General features: G+C 34.6%; 1 protein-coding gene across 1 annotated transcript in view; it reads left to right on the forward strand.

Annotated features, from left to right (window-relative positions):
• The window catches only part of LOC129275072 (beta,beta-carotene 15,15'-dioxygenase-like), a 52,607-nt gene extending 32,117 nt beyond the window's left edge, over positions 1–20,490 (forward strand). The window contains exons 8-11 of the mRNA XM_054911851.2: positions 15,773–15,858; positions 16,278–16,389; positions 17,594–18,116; positions 18,837–20,490. Of these exons, the coding sequence (XP_054767826.1) occupies positions 15,773–15,858; positions 16,278–16,389; positions 17,594–17,742 (347 nt within the window). The 3' untranslated portion in view covers positions 17,743–18,116; positions 18,837–20,490. The remainder of the gene's footprint in view (positions 1–15,772; positions 15,859–16,277; positions 16,390–17,593; positions 18,117–18,836) is intronic.
• Positions 20,491–20,983: the final 493 nt, after the last annotated feature.

The raw sequence follows: 20,983 nt of genomic DNA on the forward strand, positions 1-20,983 counted from the left end.
ATATAGTAAACAGCGTTGTATAAAATGTTAAACAGCGTATTTACTGTGTATTATAATATGCCCCTGTTTACTTTTGATAAATGTTCAATTAGTTAATGTTCTAACAGCGTCCCTTTTCCTTTGGCACAAGTTTTCCTATTATAAAGATTCTGGAAAAACACATTTTGAATTACTGAATATATTATATCGAGCCTCGAGGAAAACAAGGCTGTTGCTAAAATCAAATGATAGGCTATGTACCTTAGTTTCATGGGTTAAATGAATCTCTCTTGATCTAGGCAATTGCCTTCATTAAAATAATATATCATTCCGATTTTTGTTTGTATGAATATGTTAATTGATATTGTGAGCGCTTAGGGCCATTTGGGAAAAGCGCGTTATAAATATTGAGTAATATTATTATTATTATATTATTATAATTATTAAAGCTTTGTGAGTGCATGGGTAGATAAGTTAGCATTTTTGCTTTGTTTCAAGAGAGTGCAATTTCGGGAAAAAAATACGTGCCCTTTTTCCTTGCCCCCCCCCCCCCTTCATCTTCGCTCCGCCACCCTTAGAATTCTATGAGCTCTTATTAGGCCATATAGGCCAAATATGATTTTCCTTGTCTGATGACAGCTCACTGTTGATTTTGTTCAGTTTAAAGGTACACATATGATTCTTAAAATGTTAGGCAACATACTGTCCACACAAAAATTGATTTAAACTTTTATCCAACTTTGGCCAGTTTTCAAACAAAGCACACATTATTGGTTTAAAACTACCCAGAATTGGATAAAGTTTTAACCGATTGCTGTGTGGACTATATGTTGCCCAACAGTTTTAAGAGTGTGTGTTACAACACTTCTCAAACACACGGTTTGGCAGATGTAGATTACTGAAATGAAATTGTAGCTGTAATTTGAATTAAATCATCTTGATCCATATCCCGTTATTGTATACCAATGCAGATCTTTTCTTGAGTAGGATCGACTGTATTTTGTTTAAATAATAATAACAACACATTGATATAAAGTCAATTTTCGGTGCTCTTCCCATCAATTATTACCACTGCAACTTGGCTGTTACATACAGGTTTGAGATAACTTTGTATTCTTGATATTAAACAGATCTTACTGGTGGAATTTTTTTTAAATATATCTTACCAACCACCAACAGTATTGACAACTGTTTGCTATTTAGGCCCACCTTTCACAAATGCAAATTCAATTAAAAAGGCTTTGGTTCATTTAAAATAACTCCATCTGTCATTGTCTGTATGACTGAATCTCTGATATATCGAGATCTTACATCAATACATGTATATATTATATAGGCATCTGTTATATTTCTTAGATAGCCCTTAGCCTACACTTTAAGAACCCCTACATGGTTGGGTCACGGTGATGAGTTGTTCTGATGGGGAATTACACGACTGACTGTGTGTGTTTGTGTTCTCTTTAATCCGTTTAAATTATGCAAATTTACTTTTAATGGAAGTCATGTAAATTGTATAATATCCAGTTATCTCTGTGATTCATATAAACAATATTCACTTGATTTTTCTGTAAAATGTGCAAAAAATTCTAAGTCATGTCAAGCCTGGCAATTCCAGCCTGCTGCTTCTACGGCTACGCCTGACACATCCCGCCTTGAGTTCCGGGGGAATTACAGTCCGGGTCGGGCATCATTCCTGCTGGATATTTTGAAAGATTTAAAGCTATTCATAATATTTATGTTTTCTCCTTTTCGATAAGATCCGTATAATTGTTCCGTTTGACAATATAATCAAATGTCATTTCAACAGGGTTTTCGTTAAATTTGCTCCTCTGAAATTACATGCAACCTGTTTTGGCCTATATGAAAATGAGGTTATTTGAAAATTGTCTAAGAAAATGAACCTTTCTTTAGCATCCATAACAAAGCATCCGCTATTTGATAAAAACAAATCGTACAAGGTTGATTTTTTTAATTCTGATTAATTAGACAAATCAATAATTTATTTCATCATTTGTATAATTTTATTTGCATTTGCTGATTTTTAAACAAATATTTCTGTTTTGAAATTTTACGCCCTCTATGGTTGAACATTGATTTAGTATGAATATTATAGAATTATTGTAACTATTTTCTTTGTTAAAATAGTTTAAAAGTAACATGACTTTATACCATAATACAATGATATTATAGTGTATTCCTTTTCCATCCTTTTAAGACCGGATACAATGTATAAGAACTTCTGAAATATTGTCATTTTGTGATGTTTGAAGTCAAATGGCCTACTTTTTTCATTATATTATGTATGAACAGGTAAAAGGGCGAATGGGATGTTTTTCCTTGTCTAATTATACTTCACTGTTGCTTTCGTTCAATTTACATGTTCACACGTGTAGTATACACTTCTCAAAAACATGCATTCAAACCAAAGTTTGACAGACTTCCCAAATGAAATTGTAAAATGCTATAATTTAAATGAAAGTTAATAATCTTGATCCATATTCCCGTTATAGTATCAACCAGATCTTCTTTTGAATAGGACTCTATTTTTTTATAATAATTATTAAAAAATACACTCTTAAACTGTTGGGTAACAAACTTTCACACAACAATTGGTTAAAAAAATCAAATTCTGGGCAGTTTTCAACCAGTACTGTATTTTTCACCCAAAGCACACATTATTGGTTTGAAACTACACAAAATTGAATAAAGTTTTAGCCAATTGTTGTGTGGACAGCATGACATGTTGCCAAACATTTTAGGAGTGTGGGAAATATTCTAGAGTATCATATCTTGCCAACCACCAACAGTATTTGACAACTGTTTGCTATTTAGGCCCATGTGCACCTTTCACAAATACAAATTCAATTAAAAGGCTTTGGTTCATTTAGAATAACTCCATCTGTATGACTGAATCTCTGATATATCGAGATCTTACGTGTATATATCTTACGCGTATATATTATATATGTTATATAGGCATCTGTTTTATTTCTTAGATATCCCTTAGCCTATACACTTTGAGAACCCCCTTCATGGAAGGGTCACGGTGATGTGTTGTTATGTTATCATGGTTATAGGGAATTACACTATAGGTACGTGTGTATGCGTTCTCTTTAATCCATTTCAAATATGCAAATTTTTAATATAAACAATCTTCACTTGATTTTTCTGTAAAATGTGCAAAGAATTCTAAGTCATGTCAAGCCTTGCAATTCCAGCCTGCTGCTTCTACGGCTACGCCTGACACATCCCGCCGTGAATTCCGGGGGAATTACAGTCCGGGTCGGCCCTCATTCCTGCTGGATATTTTGAAAGATTTATAGCTATTCATAATATTAATGTTTTCTCCTTTTCGATAAGATCCGTATAATTGTCCCGTTTGACAATATAATCAAATGTCATTTCAACAGGGTTTTCGTTAAATTTGCTCCTCTGAAATTACATGCAACATGTTTTGGCCTATATGAAAATGAGAATATTTCAAAAGCTGTCTAAGAAAATGAACTTTTCTCCAGCATCCATAACAAAGCATTCGCTATTTGATAAAAACAAATCGTACAAGGTTGATTTTTATGCTGATTAATTAGACATATCAATAATTTATTTCATCATTTATATGATTTTATTTGCATTTGCTGATTTTTTTTAAAATATTTCTGTTTTGAAATTTTACGCCCGCTTTGGTTGAACATTGATTCAGTATGAACATTATAGAATTATTGTAACTATTTTCTTTGTTAAAATAGTTTAAAAGTAACATGACTTTATACCATAATACAAGGATATTATAGTGTATTCTTTTCCATCTTTTAAGACTGGATACAATGTATAAGAACTTCTGAAATATTGTCATTTTGCGATGTTTGAAGTCAAAAGGCCAACATTTTTTCATTATGATTATGCATGGACTGGTAAAAGAGTGAATATGATGTTTTTCCTTGTCTAATTATACTTCACTGTTGCTTACGTTCAATTTACAGGTTCACACGTGTAGTATACACTTCTCAAAAACATGCGTTCAAACCAAAGTTTGGCAGACTTCCCAAATGAAATTGTAAAAATGCTATAATTTGAATAAAAATTAATAATCTTGATCCATATCCACTTTATAGTATCAACCAGATCTTCTTTTGAAAAGGACTGTATTTTTTTCATGATAATAACTGAAAATACACTCTTAAAATGTTGGGTAACATATTATTGTCCATACAACAGTTGGATACAAAAATTATCCAACTATGGGTAGTTTTCAACCAATACTGTGATTTTTTTTACCCAAAGCACACATTATTCATGTTATTGGTTTAAAACTACACAAAATTGAATTGTGTGGACACTGTGTTGGCCAACATGTTGAAGAGTGTCTTACCAACCACCAACAATTTTGACAACTTACTGTTTGCTATCACAGCAGTTCAGGCCCACCTTTCACAAATGCAAATTCATTTAAAAAAGGCTTTTGGTTCAATTAAAATAACTCCATCTGCATGACTGAATCTCTGAATTTATCGAGATCTTACATTTGAGAACCCCTATACTTTTGGAAGTGTCGCGGTGATGTGTTGTCCTGATAGGGAATTACACGACTGTGTTTGTGTTCTCTTTAATCCGTTTCAAATATGCAAATCATTTTTAATGGATGTCATGTAAATTGTATGCCCAGCTATCTATGTGATTCATATAAATAATCTTTACTTGATTCTCGGTGGAATGTGCAATGGGAGCAATACTCGAATGGCGTTGAAGCTCTGAATTTTAAAACTTTCTCTGAAACTTTAACCATGTTATTCTGCTCTAGTTTTGATATTTTTATATAACTCGATTTACGAAGAAAAAAGAGCTCAACATAAGTATGAAAGGGATGATGCATGCTAGATGCGGGACTTTTACTTTCCATGCATGCGAGGCATGGAAACCTCTGTGATTTATCTTGGCCAAAAATATGTAATTTCGCTCATAATAAGCGCTTCCTTTTTTGCATGATTAAGAAACTTCAGTGATATTCAAAACAACACAGGAGATGGATGTGCAGCGATATAGAAACGTTTCATCGCATGAAAATTTTCATATAGCATGACACGAATTAAATGCCTCCGCCCGTGAGGAGATACTTTGCTTAAAAATTGCTTGCTGAAAAGCGGAAGAAATAGTACTTTGGGACTCGACTCGGGGAGTGTTAACCCATATTTAGAGACAGATGACACCTTTGTTTTCCCACTGAAATATCCATAAAAAGGGCTAAGGGTCAAGAAGGTCGAGAATGGTTTCTCAATGCTGAATAGATTACCTACATACTAATAGGTCCATGATGTGACCATACAGCTATTACACACTGAGGGATATAGTATAGTTTGGGAATCTCAAAAAATAGTTGAATTTGAATCAATAAAGAAAAATCAGACAAGAATAATGCTGAAAATTACATCAAAATCGGATGTAGAATGAGAAAGTTGGGACATTTTAAAGTTTAGTTTATTTTTCACAAAACAGTATAACACTGGTATATGCACAATTTAGTCACATGCAAATGACAGAATCGACGATGTCTCTCACTGACCAGTTCTATTGTGTTTTATTGTTTGAAATCTACAATATTTTAATCTTTACAGATTTGGCAATAGCTGATGTGACCATAGCTCTATGGTGTGACTAACAATCGTTTACCATGTCATTACCGAGTCATACAAGATTGATTGTTTGAACATGATTCTTATCAAAATCAATCACTCATTTCATCATTTGGATAATTTTATTTCCATTCATTGAAATAGAAATACGTTCGAGTGCTAATAATGCCTCTCCATAGTGATAAGACACAGTACGAACGGGCGCGGTTCTAGACGATTTTTTTTTGTGGGGCGTGTTGCACCCACAAATGTAATAACACTTTACCCACAAATGTTATAACGCCCACAAATGTAATAACACTTTACCCACACATGTAATAATTCACTTTTTGAAACAACCGGGTCTGGAAAAAAGACTTTGGACTTATACAATAGTTTTTTAATTAACCGGGCTGGAAAAAAGACTTTGGACTTATATAATATTTTTTTAAACAACCGGGTCTGGAAATAAGACTTTGGACGTATATCATAATTTTTTAAACAACCGAGTCTGGAAAAAGACTTTGGACTTATCTCCAACAAAGACTTTGCACTTTTGTGCTTTATGAAGCCATTACTATAGGATTTTAGTTTAGAACGGATTAGCCAAAAATCCCTTCAAATTTATTACATTTGTGGGTAAAGTCATTATTACATTTGTGGGCGATCAAACATTATTACATTTGTGGGTAAAGTGCACTATTACATTAATGGGTGAAATTATTACATTTGTGGGTAAAGTGTTATTACATTTGTGGGCGTTATTACATTTGTGGGTAAAGTGTTATTACATCTGTGGGCGTTATTTCATTTGTGGGCGATTATTACATCTGTGGGTGCAACCAGCAACAGGGCGCTTGAGAAAATTTTGGCGTTGGTTTACTCATTACAGTGAAAATGACCTATTGTTGGTAGCCTTATACTGACCAATAAGCTGTACACCCCCTCCATTAAAATGTTTTTAATATGCGAGCGAGCGTAGCGACCGAGCGAAAAAAAAATCACACTATTAAAATGCTTGAGAACACCCTGATGGGTGTTAGGGCATTTAACGATAATGGTGGGGGGGGGGGGGTTGTATATGATTCTTGCGTTAAGGATTTTTTTCTAAATAGCGATGTGCTCAAATTTTAGAGACCTTGAATGCAAAAAGGTTTTATAAACATAGCAAGATACGGGGTTTCATGTAATGACACCCTTTTATTACGAGGGACTGTGGTGACCAGGTATAACATTTTGAAGTAAAACCTTGCATTTGGAGCACTTTGTGAACATCCGAATACATCTTCAACATCGTTAAATTACTTAATTGGATACTCAGCATGCATATAGCCTGCAAAAGAATACACCCCAATGATCACGAGCTGCCTTGTATAACACAATAGAGTATTGTAGAGAATAGAGTCAAATCATTCTACATGTTGCTTCTATCAGGAGACCGGGCAATCTTGTGAGACCGCGACGTTTGTAGAACGAGCTGACCAAGGTGTAAACATATAGGTATATTACAGGCAAAAATAAGTATATCCCGCTGTTTTTCTTATGTTCTTATAATAAAAAACCACTGGTTTTCTCATTTGCTTTCCTCGGATGAATAAAAATTTTGGCATTGAAGATGATCGCCCTTTATTTTAAATTGGTCTAAAGCCAATTCTTCCAAATGCCAACTCGTCTACTATCATAATTATGATTTACTATCAGCCCGTCCACTATCCACATGGCCTAATTTCCAATTTGTCCACTCACCAAAATAACCAGTTGGTTTAAAAAAGCTTGTAGTATTTTCCAAATTTTATCCTTTTTCATTTCTCAACTTTGCCCATCGTTTTCCCTTGGATACCAGTTACTTCCACTTCTTAGCAATAAACCTGCCAACAAGTGGTCAATAATGACCCTCACACAGCACACTCACCTGTGACTCACTATAAATTCTCTGAATTGGTACCTCTCTTTCCCCTCTCCGTTCACATCCTACATCACATTTGAGATGAAAACTACTACTTTCTTCTTTGGCACGCTTCTCAAAGTTTTCTACTTTAGTATACGTATTTTGAGAACGTCGTCAAAATTCCATCATCTCACTTGGAGCAAATTAACTTCATCCACTGTGTCTTCCATTTCATCTCACATACAAGTTATCGTACTACCGTTTCTCCGTCAAAAAAAAAAAATACCGCTTAATTTAGTTTTGTGATAATAATATGTGTAGCATGGGTGTCGATCACGGGGGGATGGGGGGGATATATCCCCCCCAATATTTCAAGTGGGGGGGGGGGGGTGGCCTGTATTATTATCCCCCCCCCAATAATTTAGGGTAGAAAATTTATAATAATGATGATGAAAAAATGTAAGGGTTTGATCATGATGATTATAGTGATGATTATAGTATGCCATCAATCAGTTTGTTTCCCTCGCAATTTGTGTATATTGTTATTGAATAAAAAAATTCTTTTCCAGGACTTTTAAACAGATGGGTGGAGGTTCAAAATGAAAAAGAATGAAATGTTTACGTATATGATATTTTTTAACACATGACATAAAAGGACCCCGACAAAAAACAACTTTTGTTGATAGGGTGTTCCATCCCACCAGTGGTAATATGATCATATTTTTACAATTTTTAATAAGTGAAATCAATTAATGGTTTCAGAAAGAATAATCATTCATTTCTCTCTAAAGCGTATCTTTGGATATGAACATCGGATTTTTATTTCCATGTTATTCTTGTTATTGTTATGGACTTGAATAACTAAACTTGATTGGCTCTTTCTTATTTTGGCAAAAAGAAATCTCTTTTGAGTTTGGAAAGGGATGACAGTTTTGCATTCTATATGAGCACACCCATGCGGTACGTAAATTTCATTTTAACACATATATTAGCTGATATTACACACTGATGGTTCAAGAAAATGTTGGAGAAATATCATAACATGACAGTTGAGTTTTGATTGTTTTTATGTTTGTTTTTGTTTTATGCACTTATAAAGCATTTAAAACATGTTAAAATCCAGGGTTAAAATCGTCTAAGGAATGACGGTAAGCCCGATGGCGCACAAGAAGCCACACAGTTTGTAATTTGTGCTAGTCTTAATTTTATCATCATGCATTAAGAAGAAAAAATATATCGCCAGTTGGGTTAGATTTAAGAGAGAAGTTGTATACATCATGTCCAATAAACAGATCACTTTGTACATGGTCCAGACAATTTTTGTCATTTTTTCTTTCGTATGAGTTTAGAATAGGCTTACTTGTAACACCAATTGAATTTTCAAAAAAATGTATAAGTACAGTACACTGCAACAATGAAAGAATTTCCAAGAACACAGTGGCATAACTACGGGGGGGGGCGTGGGGGCACGTGCCCCCCAATCGGCTGGCAAAAAAAAATGGGGAAGAGGAGCAAGGAAGAGAAACGTAGTGGGAATGAAGAAATTATTGTTCATTATAATGTTATATTATAATAATGTTATGTTATAATACATAAGAAACATTTTTTCATAACTTTATTTTGCTCAGGCCTAGATTTCTTCATTGTTCCCGGTACTCGCATTGTCTGTTTAACGTTTTTAAGTTAATATACAATAAATATATTTCCTCGCACTTCGACTTATTATTGTTTTATGTAGTGACATATGGTTCTTTTTCATGACTACTTAAAATGATTGCCCCATTTTAAGGTGTTAATATAAAACATTTCCTGTCCATGCTTACGTTCGCACTAGTAGATTGGTGAGATATGACTGATCTTCATGAATTCCTAAAAATCAGTCCTTAAAATGTCCCTTTTTCTGATCTGAATATCAACATTTTTCGATCGCATCATTTGTTTAGTGAAATACGTATCGTATGGTCTTAGTGAATTCTTACAAACAGGCCTTAGAATGCTTCTCTTCAGGTCTGAATATCCTAATTTTTCAGCTCGCGCTTCGCGCTCGCAATATTTGATGAGTCAGATGCGTATTATCATGATTACAATGACTACAAAAAGTGCTTCATGTGTTTAGATGTAGCAAAATCAGCAAGCGCTTTGCACTCGCATTAGATGACTATGGTGAGATATGTATACTCTTAATGGATTCCTAAAATATAGTCCTTAACATGTCCTTGTTTGGGGTAAATATTTACAAAAATTTCAGCTCGCGCTTCGCGCTCGCATTGTTTGTTTAGCGAGACAGGTATGTATCATAACTACAAAAATTTGCTTTTAATGTCCTTTTTTGGTCTGCATATCAAACATTTTGAGCTCGCGCTTCGCGCTCGCATTATTTGAGCAGTGAGATACATATCCGTTTAATGGCTCTGTCCTTAAAATGTCCCTATAAGGTCAGTATACCTGGCAACTGAGCGCGCTTCACGCGCTCACTAAGTGACTCAAAAATTTTGCTGGTACCCCCCCAATGCCGTGACTCACGGTACGCCACTGCAAGAACACCATGCATATCAACCACTCCCAAATGTCCTAACTTGTGATTTTAGTGGGGGTAATGTTGAAAGATCCCCATCCACAAGAACATTTGTGTCAATCATCCCCCCCAACCAAGAATACCGATCGACACCGTAGATGTGTAGTTTTGTGTATACACGTACACATACAAATACTGGGAACGTGCAAAAATTGGAACACTTTGAATACATGTATATTGGAGGATTGTCTGTCGGATTTCTCTACACGCATAGAGTCGGTAAGAGGAGATTGGCTCTTTAGTACTTGGTTGTAGTTCCTCCAAAATACTTCCGATGGAATTTTAACTGGAGATGTGGCTTGTTTCCATTACATCTTATAGTTATAACCAACCCCCGCTTCAAGCCAATTAATCCATGTATCACTTGGATTAAATACATTGGTATTAGACTAACCACAGGCTTGGCCTTTAAAAGTCAAGGACACTTTCACCTTAGAACACCGTTATTTAAAAGCAGAATTGAACCAAAGCAATATAGGATTGCTTCCGCAATTCAGACCATGTTCCGACCAACCATATACCTTAAAAATTGTGCCACGACCATCCACCCCCTTTCAATCCATCCCTCTGCCAGCAGCCTCTGCCCTGCAGTGGTCAGTCCAGCAGAAGCTAACGAAATATGGAGAATAATACGAACCACGTTCCTGCCAAAAGAGGCAAACACAGTGCAATGCCCTGCCAAAGGAAAATTTATCTGGTAAGTGGATCAGTTATCATATTTTATGTTTGGGTGTATGTGCGCGAGTGAAGGTGTACCTTTTAACTAGCAAATTAACTACAATAACAAAGCAGGAACTAGGGACATGTACACTACATGGTGTAAAACGACACAAAATATTGGAGAAGTGGATGATTGTAACAGAGTAGTTTTTCCGGAGACACTGCACATAAATTGTTATATTCCTGCCATTGGCATTGAACGGATATGTATCTCACATTCTCACTGATCAAATAATGCGAGCGCGATGCGCCATCTCAAAAGTTTTGATATTCAGACCTAAAAAGGGACATTATGAGCAATTTTTGTAATCATTCATGATACGTACCTGTCTTGCTAAACAAATAATGCAAGCGCGAAGCGCGACCTGACATTTTTGTATATGACCCCAAACAGTGACATTTTTAAGGACCTTATTTTAGGAATCCATTAAGAGAATATTACTGTATATCTCACCATAGCCATCTAACGCGAGTGCTAAACGCTTGCTGATTTAGAACAAAAGGAAAAAGTATAGATGTGATGTATATTTTCTGAATAAAGTGTCAAGAAATATAGATCCTCATGAAAAGTTGATTTTTTTTCTCGCTCGTTTGGGAGATAATTATGTTAAGCAGCTTTTTGGCACATGCGTCTTATTGTGCCCCTCTTTTTCGCCCACAATCCTTTTCACAGTGGCGTACAGACCAAAAAAAAAAGGAAAGAGATAAGGGTGAGGTATGATGTTATATTCTGAATATTATGTCAAAATCTATCACAAAATTGGATCTTTGTAATAAAATTGTCATTTTTTTTGCTTGCTCGCTTTGCTCCCTCACAACTTTTTTTAAAAGATAAATTTTGTCCGATACGCCATATCTGACCCCCTCAAAAATTTGCCTCACAGACCCTGATTGAACCTTTGATCAATAAGTGTGTCTCCACGCATAACTATAGCACATGGCTATTTCTATTCCATTCCATACCTTGTTTTTATTTAGCAATAAGTCATGATTAAATATTTTTGCCACCTACTGTATGAAAAGTAGGGTAACAATTGTATTTATTATTATTATTTTTAATGACTTATTTTATTATTTGTTGTATATTCATTCATTTTTTTACGAAAACAAAACAGACCAAAACATTTAAATACATATGAAACAAAAAACTGAGCAATAAGATATCAGCAAACAATAGGGGGATTACTTCCCGAAAACGATAAGCTTGTTGATCGACGATCTATGAGACATTATATAAAAGAAAATCATTCTAACAAGAGGGGATAACGTTTTAACAAGTTTGTCGCTACTTTGAATTTTCAGTGTACCAGCACCATTTGTGATATATTCAGCATTTTTTTTTACACAAGACATGGAATACGCTGCAATTTAGACCCTTGAGTAAAGGGTTCGCACAGCAGACTGCTTACGCGTAATAAGATTATCTTTACCTGCTGCTTTTTTTAATATTATGGTTTAATGTAAGCGTCATTGTAGAGTCTGATCTAAAGCAGGCATGTTGAAGGTCGCACGCGCCCGATGACTGTTGTCGCTAATCATGGATCCTATTAGTATTTAAATGACAAGTCCACCCCAACAATGGTCCGGGCTGAAAATATTTATATCTAACTAAATAAAGTAAAATTTACAGTGCAATATGCTGAATATTTCATCAAAATCGGAAAACAAATAAGTTATTTAATGTAAAAGTTTATCAATATTTTGTGAAAACAGCTACATGCACATCGTCATGAATATTCATTAGGTTGGCCGATGTCACCTCCCCACTTTCCTTTTTCTTATGTTATTACATGAAATCATAAATGTTTAATTTTTCCATTATGTAAATGATATGTCTCATTTATGATGAAATAAGTTGCGGCAGTAAATAAGTACTGCATTTAATCTGTTGTCCATCCAATTGTTTTAGTTCATGGTAGAGAATGTTTGAATAAACCTAATTTCATATAATAAAAGTCAAAAGAAGAAGTTGGGATATGACTTCATCCGCCTACCTATAATGAATATTTATAAAGACATGCCTAGAAGAACCGTTTCACCGGAATAATGCAAATCTTTAAAATTCAATACTTCGTTATTTGTTATCCGATTTTGATAAAATTTTCAGCATTTTGCTTTATGAATTTTACTTTATATATTGAGATATAAATATATCCAGCCTGGACCATCCCTTTAACAATATATTTTGAGAAAAAGTGTCCCCTGCAAAGAACTCGTACAACATTTACGTAGAACCCGTTTATACTCAATACGCCCCCATATTCCCTTCCTCTCAATAGAAGAGAGCTTGTATGACTTGTGCGATCGTGCCCCCTTGATTAGGTGCATATTTCATAATTGGTGTTTCCTTCTTCTTTTGTATCATATTCTCTCTTTTAGTGGAGCCCCACCCCATTTATCCATGGCCATCTCCACGTTCCTTTCATATTTGCGTTCAGTATGAGTGTTATAATCCTTCTCGCTTCTTTGCTTTTGTTCTCATTTTAAACGCATTCATTCAATTAGTCATAAGCCTAATTTCAGAAATGTTTAGTTTATCTTATGAAAATTTTGATGTGATTGAGATTATTGTATTCAGTTTGCTTTGCTATAACACGATGATTTCCATCTGTTGATTTTGTTTAAAATTGATTTGTATGTTCGAAATTGAAAATAAAATGAAAAGGTGAAAAGGGGGAATTATTATTCTTTAGGATGTTGTCTAACTCTAAGTTAATGTCTCCTTTAAAAGTTTCATTTTCCATATCTATTCTTCATGTTTTTATTCGCTGCGAATAATGAGTGTTCAGCTTATGCGATGAATGCATGCAGTATGTACATTACAAACAAAAGCAAAACTATAATTGGGTAAACTTTGCATTTTATCTATTTTTTCAATATACAAGAACTGGAGTAAAGTCAACCGTAACTTTTAACCCTTTTGCCAAAACGCTTTCTGCAGGGATCTGTGGAAAATAGCACAGAACAGTAATAGATTTAAAGTGCGATAAATTAATAATAACATTTACAATTCATATAATATTATCAAAGTCATGCTGTGATATCGTACTATTCGAAAACTGATGAAGGTGTTGCTGGAGTTTTCCCAGTAAATTGCAAAAATAATGAGATTGGAACAGCCACTTTATCAGCACATATTTTTTTCTGTTTCCTGTTCGACGGTGCCACCAAATTCTGGGTCTTTCAGATCCGTAAAAGTATAAAAACAACACAAACGCGACATACTACCATATTTCCATTTTCAGGACTAATAATGGATAGTTCTGATCTTCTGTACTGCCAAAGAATGCTGCAGAATACCGCCGTGTAGTCGTGTTTTTCATCTACAACGCATGCTCTACCAAAATTTATTTTTGTTTTCAAACTTATTCTAATTACTAAAGATATCGGTGTAAATGTAGAATTCACTGTAAGCCTGCACTGTTTTTTAAATTTTGTGAAAGTCTGGGAGTGAGATTAAGCGCATTGTGGCCGCAATCGAGAGGGAGAACGGATACTCCCTGTAGGATCGTAAATCCCATCAGCGAAGTGATTCGCTTGGGCCATTCAGGGCCAAACGGCCATTAAGTTCTGGAAGTGGCCTTCTGGAGGATCGTAAAAACTAACTTTGCTCTCGAAAATTTTGAGATGAAAATCCGTTAAAAATAGTTAAAATTTAGACACTTTTATGTAAGAAGTGGCTCTCGTTTTATTGAGAGTAAAACGAGAGAAATTCCTGCTCGTGTTCATAGTGTATGCAAATGAGGAGACTATAACAAGGGGATGGTAGTGAGCACCTGGGATAATTATTCTATTCAGCTCTTTCTTATATAAATGAGATCCTGTTAAAAACACTACACCAACAACAAAAATACTAATAATACATATGATATAATACAGATATAAAGAAGATATACGGATAATTATGCTACAAAATCAATTTGTCTCGTGAATTAAGTATAGAAGTTCATTCGTCCTATGTTATCAAACGTGCTACCAGCTACATGCTATAAAAATAAAACATTAAACAAAGCAAGACTTTCTGTATATTTGATTGGATCTTGGATTACTAAATGATATTTATTCATGTGCATAGCACGTGTCATAGATCTACTGTGGTCAAAGATAACATTATAATCACGTGCTTTGCATTGTTTAAGCTTGTATTTACTTGCCCTTGATGTATTTTTAAATCTGTCTTTTAATCACGATAGCAGGAAAAATTAAGTCAGTTAATACGTAATCTTCCTCTTCATAGGCGGCTAACAAAACAAGCAAGAGGCCCACTTTATAATCAATATTCATAAATTATAAGAGCAAACAAAAAGATATATATCATCATAACTAAAGACCACCGCACACATTACGATGGGTCTTCGACCCGATTTTGGAATAAAACGTAGTTTAATCTAATGCGAAAATTTGAAACACGGAACATATGATTTTTAAACTGTTTTAATTCATCGTACGAATAATTCTGTTCAAATCAATGACACCATGCTATCATCCTTGCCATAATAAAAGCGAATTGAATATTTGTGTATAATGACGTCATAGCAATATTGTATGACTGGCTACGAGTTGAAACCAATTTGGCCTTTACTCCAAAATTAATTCTTTGAATTGTCCACAATCGATATATTAGTATTCTTACAGTTAATAATTATGAACCATTTTCATTCACATTTCAATCATAAAGGTGTGCGGAGACTTTTATTATAAACAAATTATAGTATCGCATTAGAAGGAGTTGTATAAGTTATCCTATTCATGTGAATCGCGTGCCCTTATAATTCATGTGATGTATGTCGATTTTGTTTAATTAATATATAATATATTAATTTCTTTATTCATGTAGGCCTATATTGGTTTTTATACGCCCGTCCTAGACGGGACGTATTATGGTATCACGCTCGGTTTCCGTCCGTCTTTCCGCCCGTCCGTTAACTTTTCCTTGTAAACGCGATAACTTCAGTTTGACTTAACCTATATACATGCAGGCTCATGAAATGTTTTCTTCTCTAGATTTGGAGTTACCTCAAGTGAACTATGCCGACTACAACGGGCGTGATTACACATACTTGTATGGCGTTGGTGGAACTATGCAAACGGTATATTATCATTAATATTTCAATATTTTTGTTTTTTTTTATCTCATCAATATCATATAATTTCAACTTCTTTCAATAAAAACCTATTTATTAATGTTTAAATCAAAATGTATATCAGCATCCGCAGGTCCGATGTTGACCATTCTTCTGCAAGTATAATGATGATGATGCTGATAATGATAATAATAACAATAATACCCCTGGATAGCATATGCTATATAAATAACTTACTAAGGTAAGCATTAATTTACATAAAGACTTAATTAAACTCTTAATGAAATGCAAACGGGTTTTTTTTTATTCTGAATAAGATCAAAGAGTATTGGCGATTTTGGTCAATGTCAATAAGAATGGAAATCACAATAATTCATATCGATCTATCATTGAAAAAATTCGCTTACATTCTTTACCAAATATAGCTGCATAAGGTCAATGTGAAGACACATCAAGTTCAGACGTGGTCTAGCCCCGGCTGTTTCCCGTCTGAACCTATCTTCGTTGGCGCTCCATCAAAGGAATCAGAAGATGATGGTAGGTAATCTGACCGGGGATGATTCACTAACAGCTAAAATTAATTTCAAGAGTGATTAAATCAATTTTATAAGGTTCGATTGGTTAAAAGCTTCTTATAAATCGATTCCAACTATAAGCCTGTTGTTAATGGTTGTAAACTGTGCATGAGCAGTCTCATTTTGAGATAAACAATCAAGGTTGGCTTACAAATTCACTGAAATAAGCATTTGTGATTTGGTGATTATTCATGAATTCGTTTTTAAAAAATTCTCTACATTACATCCAAGCTAAAGAGTAACAAAGTGTTCATAATCATTGTTATTTTACTGTAGCCCAAACAATAGTAAATGTGCCCCCCCCCCCAAAAAAAAAAAAAAAAAAAAAGAATAATACAACTAAAATAAATCCATTTCCAAACTTTATCACTGACGTACTATTCTAGTCACTATGCCTTTCTTCCTTGAATTTGAATGCTATTGCTGGTAAAGCTTACGTAACATCACCATCTGAACGTGTTGGTGCTCATCCTAATGGAATATGGGAAAGGTCATATTATGCGGAAAGATGATCATGAGCTAACCGCAAATTGACTTATACCTCCAGGGTTTATAAACACGTTATGAGTAATGAATAATTCTGAAAACTTACATTGGCTTTTCGGAGCTACCAGTGTTAAAGGAGTATCAGAGTGCCGCTGATCGAGTTGGAAAACTTAGAATAAGATAATCAGAATCTATATAGTTGGAAAGTGCTCAGTGGTGGCATTTTCTTGCTTGTGGTAATTTTTTGACGGGAACCCGAAAGTGATGGTGACCTCTGTCTCTATAATTGTAATTGAACAACTTTATATCTACTGTAGATTATACAAACACGTAAATTAACCTTTCCTTCACACTTGATATTGAAAATCAAATGCAAGGATATTTTAACGAAATTATATCAGTGGTCATAATGCTCGCATGACCGAGTTAGAACCATATAAAGTGGTGTTAGCAAATTGCGATTTTGAGTGAGTTTTTCTGGCTTTTAATGCTGTCTATTCGGAAAACAAAGATCATGGCTAAAATATCAATCTTTTCTTCTTAAAATTGTGAGACATCCGTATATGATTGACGCATGGTCGAGAAAAAGTTGCCTTTCTATTCGACGGATTGTTGAAAAACAAGCATTTCGTTTACAATTATCGGGTATCCTATTCATTTTCTCCATTCTTTCTTAACAGGTGTAATTCTATCGTGCGTCACCAACCTCGCAGACGATAAAGAACCCCCATACTTGCTGGTACTCGATGCCCGTACTTTCAAAGAAATCGCCAGGGCTGTCATTCCGGTACCCGTTAGCACATTCGGCATTCACGGAATCTTCGTATAAGAACCATCCTAAGATGTCCAAGAAATCGCAGAGGAGCCAAAGAAATCGCCTGTTTATTGCCTTTAGATTGTCTTAGACCCCTGTAACGTGAAACCGACATTGGGCCACCTTTCCGCGAACCTATACCCGAGACCACCTCCAGAGGTAGTCTCGGGCAGGCCCCGGTCTACCGATTTTTAGATGTAAACGCAAACCTTTCTCGAACCGTGCCTCGGTCCGTTCGCCAGCTGTCGCAAATTATGTCACATCACCCAAATTTCCATATAAAGGAGAGAGGAATAGTGTAGCTCTACCCTTACGTCTGCGATCCGAAGAGGGGAGGAAAAATTAATGGTATGATCAGATGTAAACAGGCACATTTTACGGACCAGGGGGCCGTTTCATAAAGCTGTTCGTAAGTTAAGAGCGACTTTAAAGGGATGGTCCGGGCTGAAAGTATTTATAGCTTAATAAATAGAGTAGAATTCACTGAGCAAAATGCCAAAAACTTCATCAAAATCGGATAACAAATAAACAAGTTATTGAATTTTAAAGTTTAGCAATATTTTGTGAAAACAGTCGTCATGAATATTCATTAGGTGGGCTGATGATGTCACATCCCCACTTGTTCTTTTGTATTTTATTAAATGAAATTAGGTTTATTCAAATTTTTTCCTCCAAGAACTAGAAAAATTGGATTGACAACTGATTTAGTGCATTAGATATTTATTGCTGCAACTTATTTCATTCTAAGGGAAACATAATCACACAATTATGAAATAATGAAAAAAATCTGATTTTATGTAATAACATATACGAAAACGGAAAGTGGGGATGTGACATCATCAGCCCACCTAATGAATATTCATGACGACTGTTTTCACAAAATATTGCTAAACTTTAAACTTCAATAACTTTATTATTTGTTATCCGATATTGATGAAATTTACGGCATTTTGCTCAGTGAATTCTACTCTATGTATTAAGATATGAATATTTTCAGCCCGGGCCATCCCTTTAAGAACGACTGTTGATCATTTCTTACGCGCTGAACCATCGCCCATTTATCATAGGATCACCAGTCGTTCTTAAATTCGCTCTTAACTTACGAACAGCTTTATAAAAAAAATGTACGTCCCTCCATGCATTAAAAAAAAACACTAAGTCATTAAAATTCTGTGACTGTCATACATGTAATTACACTAAATAACTTGATGTAGATGTAATGATTCCATGATAATTGTTGATTTCACTCTATACATGTATATGTATGTAATGTATTATTTTTTACTTTATTGTTTTGTTACATACATTGAATTGGTATTGATGTAGAGTTGTTTGTTAAACCATGTAGCTATAAAACTAGCTCCATGTTTTAAAGCTCCATGGTTATACTGCAGGGCGCCTTTGGAAAGCAGTTTTGCGTGACTGAACAGGCCTAACCTGCATTAATAAAGAAAACCAATAAATAAATAAATAAATAAAACACCCGCCAGGTCCGTTCGCGAAGCTATTCCACTTAATCCTCGTCAAGGTTGCAACTGGACTCGGGCCGGCCCCGGGTCACCGATCTTTAAATGTAATCGGGGTCTAAAGACCCCAGTCGGACCCGAAAGTGAAATTGACATAGGCCTATATCAATCGAAAGCTTATGAACTTCCAAACACGTTAAAAAAGAAGCTCAATAAAGACTGGTCGAAATCCTTTCATTTTAGTTTTTTAAATAGATACTCAGTCATGTCAGTGGTCAAGCGATGAATATACATAAACGTTGTACAAGGTAGCTCAAATAGCTCTCATTTGTCGATAACACCATTGACTCCAGTCTGGGTCTTCAAGATTATAAGTTGCCATCGGCTAAGTAAAAAAAAGTTGTCAGTGTGAATGGTTTCAAATGAGAATGTAGGCGAGATCTTCGTTACGTAACCATTTGGGGTTGATCAGATTCGACGAAGTAGCTGTTTCGACTTACTCTCAATCGTACATAAATTATTTAATGAATAATATTCATATAATTGACATTATATATATTGGCATATTTATTCGTGTATATATCGAATGCAATGCTAAAATTTTCTATAATTGTTGTATTATCAATATTGCATTTTGTTGTAAAAAACCAATGCACATAAAATGACGCAAAATGTATGTTATTGGCTACTTTATCCTGGATTGTGTGAAACCTACATGTACGTTCGTTGTCAATATATTGTCGATATGCCATTTAAACACGATGAAATCATATTTTGCCTACTTAATTTTTTGAGAAAGTTTTATTTATGCTGTTATATTTTGTGGTTATTTTATAGTCATTTATTCCAAGAATTATCAACATGAAAATATTCCAAGGTAAAGGTTGATATACATCGTACAAATAGAGATGGCACAAATGAATAATTAAAATTCAGCCTTATTTTTTTATGTGTTCTTCAAGATCACAAATAGCACAAAGAAGACACTATTCCAGATTCTGGATTTGTATAATCCAGACACTGTATATACCTGTCGTTTTAATTCAATTCTCTCTTCTTAATTCTTATGTGGAGGAACGAATGGAATTATTCCTCAAAGCTCTCTCTCTTGCCCGATTTCGTTCCTTTAAAAAGAAAACCTGGGGCGTTGTTCCCACCTTGCGGTCACACACTCCTGATAATTGTTTTTAATGCATAGAATTATGGTGAAATGTGATTTGGTTAGTTTTGTCAATATGTTGTTTATTTGTTGATGTATAGTTTCGAATAATAATACTGTGTGCAGTGCGAAAACGAATTAGGACACTCATAGATGTGGATATATTTAAAACAAATTACGAGATTCTATATGGGTATACATCTTGGCCACGGGTCTGAATTTAAGTTTGTCATTTCTAAAAAAAACCTTTCCCTACTAAACACTTTAAAACAATTTTTAATTAGACAAATTAAGCGCCTTTAGGTTTTGCTTGGTTTAAAAATGACAAGAATATGTAATTTGTCTTCAACTTATACGGTATAATCATTTTTCAACTCATATAATGTCAGAAAAATCTTAGCCTTATGGTAGCCCGAGCCTTATGTGTAATTATTATTAAATTGGGATATTCATTAGTCATATTAGTAACGTCTGTTCTATAATTTCTGTAAAATCCTTACACCTCCTACATCATTCATTCATTCAATACACAAAAGAGACTCTTTCTAACCACAAATATCATATGGATATAGCTTGCCCGACGACTAGGAGCCGACCGACCGTTTTTATTATAAATGATAAAACAAATATC

The sequence above is a fragment of the Lytechinus pictus genome, chromosome 2 (genome assembly GCF_037042905.1).
Source record: "Lytechinus pictus isolate F3 Inbred chromosome 2, Lp3.0, whole genome shotgun sequence".
Lineage (NCBI taxonomy): Eukaryota > Metazoa > Echinodermata > Echinoidea > Temnopleuroida > Toxopneustidae > Lytechinus > Lytechinus pictus.